The sequence below is a fragment of the Haplochromis burtoni genome, unplaced genomic scaffold, assembly GCF_018398535.1.
Source record: "Haplochromis burtoni strain Fernald_Lab_line unplaced genomic scaffold, NCSU_Asbu1 Contig_352, whole genome shotgun sequence".
Classification (NCBI taxonomy): Eukaryota; Metazoa; Chordata; class Actinopteri; order Cichliformes; family Cichlidae; genus Haplochromis; species Haplochromis burtoni.
The window spans coordinates 300,739-315,446 of record NW_024582713.1 but is presented as its reverse complement, the minus strand read 5'-3'; the positions used below and the strand labels follow the sequence as shown (position 1 = coordinate 315,446).

The 14,708-nt window shown below is 37.8% G+C and overlaps 2 protein-coding genes across 3 annotated transcripts; one reads left to right on the top strand and one right to left on the bottom strand.

Moving 5' to 3' along the window:
- Positions 1 to 638: 638 nt before the first annotated feature.
- Positions 639 to 8,312, bottom strand: mettl25b (methyltransferase like 25B). Its single transcript, XM_005944363.3, has 8 exons — positions 7,977 to 8,312; positions 6,707 to 6,825; positions 6,206 to 6,422; positions 6,059 to 6,121; positions 5,707 to 5,844; positions 4,007 to 4,821; positions 2,961 to 3,145; positions 639 to 2,873 (listed from the first exon to the last, which is right to left on the bottom strand). The coding sequence occupies exons 1-8, from the start codon at positions 8,076 to 8,078 to the stop codon at positions 2,785 to 2,787; spliced, it is 1,728 nt and encodes a 575-aa protein (XP_005944425.1). The 5' UTR covers positions 8,079 to 8,312; the 3' UTR covers positions 639 to 2,784.
- Positions 8,313 to 8,675: 363 nt separating this feature from the next.
- Positions 8,676 to 14,429, top strand: isg20l2 (interferon stimulated exonuclease gene 20-like 2). Of its 2 annotated transcripts, none has more exons than XM_005944365.2 (4): positions 8,676 to 8,752; positions 9,970 to 10,697; positions 11,744 to 11,944; positions 12,345 to 14,429. In XM_005944365.2, the coding sequence occupies exons 2-4, from the start codon at positions 10,092 to 10,094 to the stop codon at positions 12,462 to 12,464; spliced, it is 927 nt and encodes a 308-aa protein (XP_005944427.1). In that variant the 5' UTR covers positions 8,676 to 8,752; positions 9,970 to 10,091; the 3' UTR covers positions 12,465 to 14,429. The 2 variants fall into 2 exon arrangements, with proteins under 2 accessions (XP_005944427.1, XP_005944426.1); XM_005944364.3 differs by having other exon boundaries at positions 8,683 to 9,032.
- Positions 14,430 to 14,708: the final 279 nt, after the last annotated feature.

Below are 14,708 nucleotides of genomic sequence, written 5' to 3'. Positions count from 1 at the left end.
ACTAACTCTTTTACTTACTTTACTTTTTTGAAGAAGTAACTAGTAACTATAATTAATTACTTTTTCAAAGTAACTTGCCCAACACTGGTAACAACATAGTGTTTTGTTTCTTTCCATGAACAGGTCCTGATGAGTGAATAGTTTTTCAAGTGAACACGGTCAAATTAAACTAATTTGTTCCGTCCTCATTTACTGTTGCTAAAAGGGGTTAAGGATTTGAAGTGCACCTTAAAATCCTTACATTAAAAAGTGTGTCTTAAAAATACGGTAATGGTTCCTTTAATGGTCTTAATGTGAAAAAGAATCACAAGTGGGTGAGGATGGCCAAATTAACAAAAGAAGGCCGGCATTGAAGGGAATAAGTGCACTTCACTGAAGATGCTCACGAAGGCCATCTTCAACCGTGACATTCAGGTAAGACGGAGTTCTCTGTTTGGTTGAGTAGAAAGTGGAAGATATGTACAGTTAGTGGAGCTAGTTTATTAGAAGTGGATCCTAAAATTAAAAGAAAGGCACTTGATTTTTTTCATTCGTCCTTCAGTTTTACTCAACATCGTGAACATTTAAGATTTTTCATTTTTTGCTCAGTCACATTTTCATTTTATAAATGTGACCAACGTAATGTTTAACATGTTCTCTCCTGTGTCCTCAGACTGGGAACAAAGGCCACTCCTCTGTGGAGGATGCTAGAGCCGCTATGGACCTTTACAAAGTGGTAGAACATGAGTGGGAGAGGCAACTTGCTGCCAACTCAATGGCCAGTGTGGAAATTTCTTCATTTTCTGAAATGATCACTTTAGTAATAGTAATATTACTTTTTTGTCACTTAGTTACATACATATAGGATAACATCACATATGTTTCGTGCTTTGTTCCACACACACAGTTAAGCCATTGTGAGTAAGTTGAAGACAATCAGGGGGCGATTAAGAGAGAGCAACAGTTCTAAGTTCCTTTGACATTTCTACTAAATTCTGACACATTACCTGAAACCCTAAAAATAGGATTTTGGGGACATTCCACTTCATTAAGGAATTTTATTGGGCTTTGAACATGCTTTGAGGACCCAGAGAATGAACTTCTTCTTAAAGAGCTAAATGTGATTGATAAAGCAGCAGAAAGGAGTGCGTGTGATATTTGGTGATGCATGTGTAACTCCATCCCTAACAATACTGCTGAAAATGGCTCTTTTACAGAAACAGTCGCTAAATTACAAACATTGCCTGATGCATTTAATGATGAAGTTTGAGAAACATGTCACAGACCAAATGGCTTCCTTATCTTAACAACAGTTTCTCATAAATGAACAACTTAATTTAACTAAAGTGATGAAGCTGAACAACTAATGCTATTTCTGCCTTTGCAGGTGCTGATAACGCCAAGGGCGCGAATAGAGTATCAGCGCTACGATTAAGACACGGGAGAATCTGACAGATTAGACCTGCTTATTCCATTAAATTAATGGTTATATTTGTGTAAGACAGTTTCAAACTTTCAGCACTGAGCAAAAGTAAAGAATACATATAGAATTAATAAATATAAATTAAATTATAATTTAGTGCAAATCTAATGTAAAGTTAACAAGTAAGAACAGGTATTGCAGGTATTATTTTTTTTGTATATTAAGTTCTACAGAAAAACAAAAGTGTTTTAAAATTGCTTGCAGGAGGGGAAAAAAATCAACAAAGTTGTTCCAAAAAATGTCTATATTTCTTAGACGTTCAGTGGCCAGAACTGGCCTGGTAAAAACTTGATCAAGCCCACTGGAAATATTAAGAAGGTCATAAACTTTGAAGTTTTTACTGTATTTTCACAAGCTTTACAACATAACTCATAAAGCCCTCTCCCACTACTACTAATACACCAAAGTAATTACATAATAAATAAATAATAAATATGAGAAAAATTTCTATTTTTTCACTGTCTAGAAAAAACCCAACATTTCTTAGCACTGAGCTATTACAACTTTTTCTGTAATTTTAAACACTTTACAAACGTGACCGATTTGTTTTTGATTTATAGGCGCATTTCTTTTGTCATGTAGAAAAACTGAGATATACTGCTGAAATTGCTCTTTTTTTAATATTACAATTTTTGCAGGGATTAAATGCATTATGTTTAACTTCTTTATACTTAAAGCAAGAAGAGTTTCTTTGGTTCGGCCTAATTCAGATCAAAGTGGGCTGTATGTTGCCCACAATGTAAAATCAGTTTAGTGTCCCTGCTTTATATGGTTGTAAAAGTGTTTAGGTCATGTTGCTATTTGGTCACCAAGATCAAAGTGATCTTCCAAGAATGGTGACTCTATTTTTGAGATGGTAAGAGGTGATTTTGCAACTTGTTGATCTTTTATCCTGAACATAACCTGCTCTAAAGCAGCTTATTGGCACAATTTCTAGGATTTAACATTTCTTGGTGATGACAATGCCCACATCTATCCTTAATCCCCATGACCTTGGATTAGATAAGCACAAGAAGATGGATGGATATATTGTTTACACACCGTAAAATATGATGTTCCCTTTCTGCTTTACTAAAAATGGCACAAGAAATAAAATAAACAAAAACAAACCACAAACACAATGTCTGTATACAGAGAAAATTGATACCTAACACATGCATGTCTCTAAGCTGTCATAGAGGCTTTAAGTGATAAACAGTGGTACATGTATGCGTCAGGATCATGATGTTCAGATGGATTAAAAGCTTAAAACCTTTCTTAATATTCAATATTTAAAAATCCTAAAAACAAAGAGTGGTTAAGTGGGAATTCTCCTTTTGTTGTCATTGTCCAAAACGCTTCAGAGCCACCAGTACAAAGTTTCTTGGAGAGAAGTTTGGGTTGAAGAGAGGAACAAGCTGACTGTTCACACCTGTAGAGAGACAGTAGAGGTTTGAGATAAATGGCTACACCACGCAATCATAATATTCAAGTCATGTGACAGCATCAACTGTCCAACCATTCTCTTGGAGGTAGATCATCCTATCCAGCAGCACCATTGTCTCCACCACAGGGGCCAGCAGCAGGGACAAGCTGAAGTACACCACCACCCTGCCCTGTTCCTTCAACATGGCCTCCACTCGCCCCAGGTCCAGGGGCAACTCAGGAGGCAGTCCGACCCGAGCCAGACCCAAACGAGCATATCTGGGAGGGATAACAAATGTAGACAAAACAGGACAGGATACTTTAGTCAGAAACTAAAATGATTCTTACAGAACGCAAATTATACATGCAAAAATGACACCAAATCTCTGCCTGTCTTTGTCCAGTACTCCTCCAGGGGCAGAGCAACAAAACACATGTGCCTCTTAAGAGGTTTTTATCTATATCACATATTATGATATCATCCAGTTGCCTAGCAACTACTGAGCAAACAGGGCTAAATTACCAATTCATGGCCTGTATAACACCTTCATGTCACTTTAATTTCACAATAACATATAATTCACATCCACAAAAGTTGAACTATGCAAGATATATATGTCGCCATCATGTTCTCTGGCAACCATCTAGTAGCAGGCTAAAATTTTCTAGCCTTCACGGCTTTACTTTTCTTTTTCTTAACTTTTATAATGTCTTCCTATGTTTTTATTTTTCTTGATTATCTTAATTGTACAGCACCTTGGTCAACAGTTGTTTTAAATGTGCAGTATAAATAAATTTTACTTTGCCTTTACAAACCAATATGAGCACAATGTATTACTTACATTTCATGACTATACCATCTTATTTATATCCACAAAAGTGGATTTACACTTCATATAGTAAAACATTATAATCATGTTGCCTAGCAACCACCTAGCATTGGGCAAAAATGACCACATTTTAGCATTTACGCACTGAAAGGCCAAACAATACTATAACATGGGCATGCACTGTTATTATGAATTTAGTGACCCTCCTCCTGTTGTACCAATTATTGCTGCATTTTCAGACAACTGACAAACCATATCAGCTGAAATGAAAGACCTGTGTAAATACCTGATGGATGCAATTTTTACTCACTCTATAAAAGGTAATAGGTGGGATTTCTTGATGGTCTGGATTCCTGCCCTGCGCAGATCTGGCCTTGTGTCTCTGATGAAGGTCTCAAGCATCGCTCTGTAACAGTGCGACCTGAGCAACTCGCTTTCTTCCCTGAGTCGCCGCACATAGTCCTCAACAGCATGACACGCCCCCTCTCGGGCCTTATAGGACAACTGATGTCCCGACAGCCCTGACACCCAGGAGCTCATCGGGTAGCCAAACTCTGACTGAACTGACTCTTGATCTGGTGTTGGTGGAGCAGGCGGTATGACCAGTCCTGGAGGGGTGGGGTTTTCTTTGGTTGTGATTTTCATGTAACAGCATGCCACTGAGGTGATGCCGCGCACATGCGGGCATTTGACAAAATGGCGGAGGAGGGTGGCACTGAGGTCACCGCAGGCATGGAGACCAGTCAGGACAAAGTTTGGATAGCCTTGCAGGCTGTCTTCCTCAGAGTATACCCCCTCGTGACTGTCAGAGTGGATGCATGAGGAGCATTTTTCGTCAACGAATTCCACTCCGGACATCTTTTTTGACTTTTGTTGTTTTGACAGTTCAGACTCTTGAGAGTTAGAATCAGAACGAGCATAAGAAGTCTGAACTACATGGAGGCCTCCCTGTTGCACAGAGCCTCGCAGTTTCTTTTTGCTGGGTCCAGATAGAGTTGGGGGACCTTCGCTGACATGATCTGGAGCTTTTAGCTGTCTGATGAAAGCCTCCCACGATGCCTTCGGGTTTACCCAACCGGCGATGTGGCGAGGAAAATATTGTGCTGGAATGTGAGAGGAGCAGTTCTAGGAAGCAAAAGATGTTCATTAATATTTCTGTTGATATGCACTATAGTAGGAGGTAAAATGTCTATACAATGGATTCATTAAATATAATCATAATTAAAACTGTCACTGATTGGTAAATCACTAAATCATCACTATGTTTTTCCCCTAGGCTTTAAAGAGCGTTTACGCAAATCTGAGGTCAACATTTCAAACTTAAAGCTTGATCACTAACTGTGTTTTTATCCAGTCTTACTTTTCAGTGAAAAAGCATCCAGAAACCACTACTGTTTGAGACTAGCTAGCGAAGAGGGTATCTAACAGGTAAAGAAGCTCATATTTTTCCAAGAGTTGATAGAGAGGAAACTACAACTTTAAAGAGTGAATAATTGTGCTTACATTTATCAGGTAGAAATAAACAATTTCCAGGTGAATGGCAATGTTGCCCTGCATCTGCTAAAGGTGGAAAAGCCCACCGTTTGCTAAGAGGGTCAACAAATTATCCAGAAGGGTGATATGCCAGTGTTTACACTTTGTATTTGCTGCCCCCAAGTGGCAAAAATGGAAGTGTCAGGCTTAATCTTGCCTTTGAACAGACATCACGGAGGATGCCGACTTTAACTCACACTGCTTTGTCAACTCAACACAGTTCAGTTCTTATTTGTAGGTTTGGACTTTTTGAACCCAGAATGCTCTTCTTGACAACAAGCTTTTTATAAAGAGGAAAAATATGGAAAAACTATGTTTGAAAATAGTAAATAATAATTAATAAGGAAGAGTCAATGGTAGAGCATTACACAAAATACTTAAGTATTCTATTAACTTTACAGGACATTTAGAGTTCTCTGAGATCCAAACTTTATTTAGAAACTTATAGGTGTGCAATAATATTAGAAAATCACTAACCTTTTTCTGCTTCTCCTTCTCCAAGGCCCACACCAACTGTCCATCAAACTTGGATGCCATAGTAACCAGGGTTGGATCAGCTTCAATAGCAGTCACAGAAAGTCCAAGTCCAAAGGACAGGAAACGAGTCAGGTGACCCTGGTTAGGCAAAAATGGGACTCAGGGTTTACTGTGGCAAGATTTACTGCTTCATTTTTGATTTCAACTCTTAAAAATTTGCATGAAAATTGATTTTATAGACTTTTACTATAGAAGCATGAAATCTAATTCCATTCCCATTAACATTAAAGTGCTAGCTTAAAAAATGTATTGATGTGCTTATGTGTTAAAATCATGCGACTATGAGTGATACCTGCCCAGAGCCCACATCGACCACTCTGTTGCAATCAGTCTGCTCACAAAGTTGCTTAACCAGCTGCAAATATAAAAATATATATTAAAAACATTCTAAGCAGAAAAGCCAAGACGTGCTAAAGCAGCCACCTGTAAGCATACATACTGTGCCGAGCTTGCGAATCTCATGCTGTTTCTTGGGTTTAACATGCTTCCTGAAAATGTGACCCAGGAGGGAGCTCTGACTGTGATTTTCCAGGAACTCCTTTGGCTTCACTGACCCACCTACTCTGCATCCCTCACTCCTGCTCTCCCTAGGAAATGCCAGGGCATGGGCTGTGGCACGGAAAGCCAAGAGAGTCAGAGGCCACACTGAAGGATATCTGTAATGAGAACGTTTTTAGGCAATTAATTACCTAATAAGGGGATGTTTTTATTGATATGATATTATATGAAGAGCACAGGATGTCTAATTTATGCTTACTTTGCCTAAATAAACAAATGAATGTATGAATTAATTCAATTTTGTAAAACAAGGCAACCAAACCTTCTGGGCTTTGCTAAAATCAACTTTGCTTTTGGTTCTTTAGTTTTTTTGAGTTTGATTTGGATATCTGCAACCTTGCTTTAAGGATATATAAAGGGCCTAATAACAATCCAGTAGTACCTCCTGTCTTCATGAGTGGCATCCAGCAATAGGTCTGCAATCTGTGGATATGACAGGTCCTGCAACACAGGCTGCCAGCTGCTGGGTAATGTGTGCCACAGATCTTCTGTGAAAAATTCCTGTAGAAGGGATAACAAACTGATAAGAATCCAGCTGTTGCACTGTGTAAATAAGGCTTGATTACAATTCATATACCATACTTTACAGTCATGTGAAAAACTAAGTAAACCCTTACTACGTCCACAGAAATTAGAAGGGTACACAACAGCCACTCAGTGCTAATTAAATGCACTTGATTAACTGATCATCAGCAAGCATGACCACCCTTAATAAAGCAAAGGTTTTGGCAGTTTGCTCGTCTGGAGCATTTAGGTGTAATCTACATTCTTTCGAGGAGTGGACGTCCCAGCAAATTCACTTTGAGGTCGGTGCTTAGAGAAACTCCCAAGAAAACCCAAGAGCTACATCTTAGAGTGAGACTACGGGTCTCAGTTAAGATGTTAAATGTTAAAGCTCATGTCAGTATGACAAGAAAAAGACTGAACAAGTATTAACTTGTTTGAAAACAAGTAAGTTTTTCACTTGTTTTCAAAATTAACAACTTAATTTTGCAGAATTTGATCTCTACAAAATTCCTCAATGTCCTTTGGACATATGAATGAAACCAAAGTGGAGATATCTGGCCCTAATGAACAGCACCACATTAGATTATCAGCACAACACACATCATACCAACTACTAGGCACCGTGCTGGAGGGATGATGATTTGGACTTGTTTTGCTGTCACAGGATCTGGGCAGTCATTAATCGACTATGAACTCTGTATACCAAAGTATTCTACAGCCAACTATCAGATCATCTGTCTGACGGCTGAAGCCTGGGTTAAACTAGGTTATGCAAGGGACTGATGATCTCAAGCCCTCAGCAAATCTACAATAGAATGGCAGAAAAAGAAAAGGATCAATGTGTTCCAATGGTCCAGTCAAAGTCCAGACCTCAACCTGAATGAAATGCTGTGATAGAGTCTTAAGAGAGTTTTGCATAAAGAAATTCTTGCAAACCCCAGTTTCACTGATCTACTTGTCTCGCAAAGGTAAACAATCACTCGTCACTAGCTGGCACTATTGGCTTTGACATATACAAAACAAGTAAATAAATGTGCACAATAACATTTAGTGTTAGAGACCTGGTTATTTACTAATGCCAAACGCAACAAAAAACAAAACCACTGGGCAAGCTGCATACTTCAGAAATATCTATCGATACGCACAATTATGTAGGAGTCGGAGAGGTGGCTGTACTGAGACAGAAAGGTGGAGAGTTGCTTGGCTAGTTCCCTCTGCTGCTCCGCTGTGAAACTTGTTGTAAACATCTCGACATCCTGAAGGTAATGCTAACAAGTTAGCTCGTTAACGTCGTTTTAGTTTATTTTTCTAGTTAAGACCGAGTGTGTCTGAAATACCAAAACTATTACAACCATCTCCATAAAATAAAATTTTAACGTTAAAAGTATTTCCTTTAAATGTCTGAACTGATAATTGCTTTTAGCCACTAGCTTGTTTCCGTCGCTACCTACAACTTTCACGTTTTTCGATAGAATCGTGATGCATTTAAGTACTCGCCGTAATTTTAGATACAAGTGCACAAAAAAAATTAAAATTAGAATCTTAATTTTAAACTTTAGAAAACAGTCTTCTACTTGGTTCCTTATATACATCTGATATGGGGTTTTATTAATAACTTATAATAAATCACTCCCTACTGTGAGCAAATAGTACATTATTTAGGAATTAGTGGAAAGGATACTACAAAAGACGTTTAAAGAGTTTTAGTTTAGTATATTACTCAAAGTTATTGTGCATGTCAATTTTAAAATATTTTATGATTTCAATGAAATATAATAGAGAGGCTTTTAGATACCAGAGATAAAAGTATTCAAACCAATCTGGAATTTTCAAGATGGACAAAGGGTATCCAAAGGCAACATGCCCCGGATGTAGATCATCTGTTCTGGGCAGGAGGATTCGTTCGGTTCACGTGTAGCAGGTCTGGTTTTATGTTTCTAAAAGTTAATTTTAGACATTTCCTTTGAGGGCATATATCGCTATCGACCGACCAAATGTTCACAAGCAGAAAGAGAAACTGTCCATTGAGAGAGACTGTCAATAAACAGTGTTTGGTGTCCAACGTTAGCGTTAGCGGGCTAACCGTTAACCGCTAACAGTTATTAGCTAATGTTAGTATTAGAAGATATAGCAGTATTAGCAGTAGTGGCATCCACCAAGTGCAGCTGATGAGGTTTCCTGATGTCTGCTCAGTCATCCAGGTAAGGAAATCAGGTTTCCTTACCTTCAGGTTTCCCCAACTTTATAAACAGTACGGTTTGTAAAGTTTGAATCTGCGACACGATGGGACAGTTACTGTGCCTGCTCATTTACCAGTTGCTTATAAATCCCGTATAAAGTTAGCTTTAAGATTTTATATTTCCAGAATCCCTCAGGTTGCCATGTTAAGTTGGGAAAAGTGTTCACCCTTCCATCCACGACCACAAAGTATCAGGTCGCAAAAAGTAAACAATTAAAACAGAAAACATCTATTGTGAAAGGATGGAACAGTACCAATGTTTACATTGTCAATCTGGCAACTTCAATGTTTTCTAGTTTCCCGGACAAGTCCAGATTGATGTTACGTCCCCAAATTGGTTAGATAATTAGATATATGGATACTTTATTCAATTTTACGAGCGAAATTATTGTGTTATAACAACAGGATAAAGAATAAAAATAGTACAGTCTACAATTATAAGCAACATAGTTGAAGCCAAAATGCTACATGCTCATAGTGATGACTTTACAACTTGAGTGAAAAAAAGTGCACGAATTTTTATATATACTACAGGGATTAAAAACAGAGCATTTTAAGAAATGAAATGAGTTAAAAAGTAAAGATAAGACTTAGATTGTGCAAGAAATTAGTGAAAATTATATTAGTGAATGATATATACACTCCAAATCTAACAAACGACTGTATAACAGTAAAATACTGAGATATATCTGTAAAATGTTGTGCCTGAGAAGTGTGTTCACCTCACAGAAAGAAGAGTTATTGGACAGTTCCACAGAGAACAGTAACAATGATTTCCTGAAGTGTTCTTTGCCTAGAAAAGTATCTGAAAATTTGCAGGCATTTTCAGGCACTCGGTCTGATTGGTTATAATTCTGCAAATCCAGGCACAGTTTGATAATATTGTGTTTGCCTTGCAGGATGAGACTTCTAAACTGGACTAAACCCAACAAGGACCTGTTGAAGGATTACAAATAAGCAGATCTATGAGATTGTTTTGTGGGAAAGTGTGTGTTTTGAAATTATTTAATTTGATGTAAACATGTCAGACATTTGGATTAATTTATCTCATGATGAAACTGCACCGAAAAAAGCTCCAGCAGGCAAGGTAAACAGGAAAAAAGAGTGGCTGCGTAGAAAGAGGCACAACCGTGGAGCAAAGGGGTACAGGGAAGGTAAACAAAAGAACAACCAGTATAGGCAAGACTTCAGACAGAGCCAAACACCACTTCAGAATGGTGCGTCCATTAAATGCCCACCAGCTTCCACTTCCACACAAAGCAAAAGTTTATCGTATCTGGCCAGTGCACACAGTAGTTCCATGCCTCCATGTGGAGAAAAACCAAAGGAGCCCCTGAAATCATCAGCCAGCAGCCCTGGTTCCTCAGTATCAAGCACCTGTAAGCCCATCACCATGTCATCAGGGAACCCTTCTAAGTATGTCGCTATTGACTGTGAGATGGTTGGCACGGGACCAAAGAGCCTCAGTGAGCTTGCACGCTGCAGTATAGTTTCCTATGAAGGAGATGTGATTTACGATAAGTTTATCAAGCCCTCTGCACGAGTCACAGACTATCGCACTCGATGGAGCGGCATCCGACGCCGTGACCTCGTCAATGCCATGCCATTCACCAAGGCCAGGATGGAGGTGAGAAAAGTGTACTTTTTTTTTAAACGATTTCGCATGTTCTTTTACATTGTAAAATGCTTGTCATCAGAGGAGTTAAGAGAGAGAGATTTGGGGAAAAATATTGAATTTAAATGTAAAGGAGAACTCAACAACTGCAAAGATGCTGGAAGATATGTAAGTACCAGTGTTATTATAGCTAATATATAATTTATATAGTTATAGTTAATATAGTTATTAATTTGACAGCTAACCAGCACTAAAATATATTGTCAGATAAAACACATTTTAATCCGGATGAACGCACAACATGTGTGAGGTACCATACAAGTTGCAGCTAGTGTAAAGACACAGTAAATAACAGCAATTAAAGACAACTGCAGGAATAATTTATCATCCTAATCCATTTTCGTCCGTTTATCCTGTTCTGGGTTACAGTTGGTCTGGAGCCTGTTGTAGCTGTCTAGCTGCTATCACAGGGTTATCACAGGGTTTTAAAAGGGCTAACAACAAAGAGCCTGACAACCATTTACACACAAAATAGAATCTCCAATTGACCTAACATGTATGCGTTTGGAGTATGGACCCACTAATGAAAATTAAAAATGCAAAAATAAAATGAAATGATAATTAAGTTTCCTAACACTTATGGTAGTTAAATGTATTTGTTGTTAGTTTTATAAAAAACTGTTGTTAAAAAGGGAGCACACTTATGGTCAGGTAAGGTATCCTTGAAAGGATCTTCACAGTTTCATGCAGACACTGCATAATAATAAAAATAATAATAAAAATCTTGATCGTAGAGATTTATACAGCATGCAATTAATATTAATTAATTTGTTTAGGTAAACCAACTGTTAATTTATATATGTTTTACTGTTTAAATTTATTTACTGGTTCCTTTTAATGGTCTTAATTTGAAAAAAGAATCACAACTGGGTTAAGATGTCCAAATTAACTTTAATTTAGACATTATTTCATTCCATTGTAGGATTTGATTTTTGCAGCATCCATTACTCTGTATAAACCAGTAAATAAGATGTTTTTTTTATCCGTTGGTACTACAGATACTGTCGCTGATTAAGGGTAAGGTGGTGGTTGGCCATGCCATCCACAATGACTTCAAGGTGATTGGTTACTGTCATCCCCCCGAGCTGACCAGGGACACTTCTCGAATTCCTCTCCTGAACCAGATGGCCGGCATTGAAGGGAATAAGTGCACTTCACTGAAGACGCTCACGAAGGCCATTTTCAACCGTGACATTCAGGTAAGACAGTTCTCTGTTTGGTTGAATACAAAATGGAAGATATGTACAGTTAGTGGAGCTAGTTTATTAGAAATTATAATAATTTACATTAATTACACATCTGGACACCAGTAATTTTTTTTTTATGTGAATCACTAACAGCAGTGTTTTTCTCACAGAATTATATCGAATTCAACACAAATATTTACCATAGAAGATTTTTGGTTTTGAATTATTTTCTTCTTTTTTTTTTACCCTGGAATCCTCTTTCATGTAGTGGGCTGTTGTCAATGACAAATTTAAACTGAAACCTGGGTAGAAAACCAGTTTTTCAACTAAACGGTTAATATCATGTAATGTCATCATGATTTTATAAATATGACCAACATAATGCTTAACATGTCCTCTCTTGTGTCCTCAGATTGGGAACAAAGGCCACTCCTCTGTGGAGGATGCTAGAGCCACTATGGAGCTTTACAAAGTGGTGGAACATGAGTGGGAGACGCAACTTGCTGCTAACTCAACGGCCATGTTGGGGTAAAACACTTGATATGGCGGGCATGCAGTTTGGACAGCGGAATTTAACTGTCCCATTGTTGTGTGAATAACAAAACCAGGAGAACTGCAATTGCTCATTCAACAAACCGGATAACCTTCTACCAGCTGCCTGAATTTAAATAAAACTGTACTGTTGTCAGTGGAGGGGAAGAATGTGAATATCTGTTGGAGCTGAAACTTCTTCTACATCAATTTAAGCTTGATTTGTACTACTGGATGAAATCTATGCCTTACCATTACATCTGTATCGTCCCAGAAGTTTATCTAGATTGGTCCATTTGATAGTAAAATATGTGAGTAACACAATGATATTGTTTCATTGAAACAATGTGTTGTATCTGGCTTTCTCTAAAAAGCTAACACAGTTGCCAGTTTTCAGCCAGTGTTTTTTTTTAAACCATGAAAGTCTGTATACAGACAGATATATTATCGACCTAAAGAAGCCTACATTGAAATATATGGTAGCACTGCAGCAGAAATATTGGTAGAAGTATAACTACCAAGGCTTTTAAATTAAGTTTAATCAGATGTAAGAAGTAATTCTGTACATGCTTGTAAATGATTGCACAAGTAAATTCCAGGAGGAGTCTGCTCATTGCTGGGACTTTCTAGAAGGACGTTGGTGTTGGTATAGAGGCAGGTGTTTTTGAAGACACTTCTCTTTTCTGTTTCAGTAAAGATGAGTGTTTTATATGTATTTGCTGCAAATCCAACAAGATGTGCTCAGTGTCATCCTTAATGGAAGAGTAATGAAGTCGCATTTGTCCAAACTCCAAAAGTAAACATGCAAAAGCTGCAATGGCCATTATGGTCCTGCAGAGATTCAGTGCAGGACTATAAATCAAGCTTTAATTGCAGTAGTTACATTTTGTGTCAGGGTTTTACACTGTGTTCAAATGGTGCTCATGCCACTTGGGGGCAGTCATGTCTTTGCTGGAACATTATTATGTGATGTAAACAGTTTCTAGCTTTTCACATGTTTTTTGTTTTTTTGTTGTTTTTTTACTAAATCAGCACTGGGCTGTAGTAGGACCGCATTTTATCAAGAGTCATGTAAACACTGCAAATAAATGGTCTCATATTCTTACCATGTGAACGCCAGTGAAAAAGAAAGTGAGCCCTGACTAAAAGAGCGTTAGTCAAACATCTAATTTTATTCAGGACCATAGAACAAAGACTTAACCCGTGAGTCATCTGTGTAGACTTTATTAATATGTTTTAAGGACCGAATTGTTAATATCACAGACATCTATAAAGCGTGCATTGTTAAATTTATTGGAGTTAGTTATCATTAAAAAACACAAAAATCAAGAATTGATCAACTTCATTCCCATTCCCCAAAATACTTCTGTTTAGACTTCAGGGTCCACACTGCTAGCCACTGGTTTGATCTTCCATTTCTCCTGTTACAGGAGTGGTCTGAGTGCCCAGTTAATCATCTTCCCTCTTTCAACTTCTTTTCCACCAAGTTCAAGAAACATAAGTGGTGACTTTCTGAATTTGTGCAATTTCCTATGCAATGTCTGTTGGAATATGTTATTCACTCTACTGTCATCCTGATTTTAAAATCTATAAATCATTACAGCAGTAATTTTGTGGCGTTACTGTAATTGGGTGTAAAGAAACCAACAAAACTGAGATAACGTTCAAATACTTATGTGCACAAAACACCGTTTAACTTTTCAGTTTGAAACACTTCTCGCTTTTTTTTTCCACATTAGTTTTTTAATGTGGAAAAAAAACAAGTAACGGTGCCATCTGTGGCCATTTGAGGTAGTGAAAGATGTCTTTGTAGTGCCCGTTTGCATCAGTGTGTAGAAACTTCATAAGTGGCAGCACATAAAGAGCCCCAAATATGACCATGAAGCTAGTGAGTCTGTGAATGCAGATTTCCTGTCCCAGTGAATTCCTGGCCTATTTAAATTAAAGGTTAAAATTGCTTCCCAAAAAAGGTGCCTGGAAGTGTCTGTTGATGTCTGCACCTTTCTAAAATTCTTTTAGAAAGATTTTGATACTGTCTCCTCATCTGAACAGCATAAATGAGCTCTATGGTAGTCTCTGATACACAACTGAGGAATAGGAAGTACATCAGTTTGAAAAACGGATGCCTCACAGGTCCTCTGTTGGCAGCTTCATTACCCTTTACAAAGCATTAGTCTCAAAATCAACAGTGAACAGTCGACTCCGGGAAACTGGCCTTGTAGACAGAGTTGCAAAGAAAAAAAAG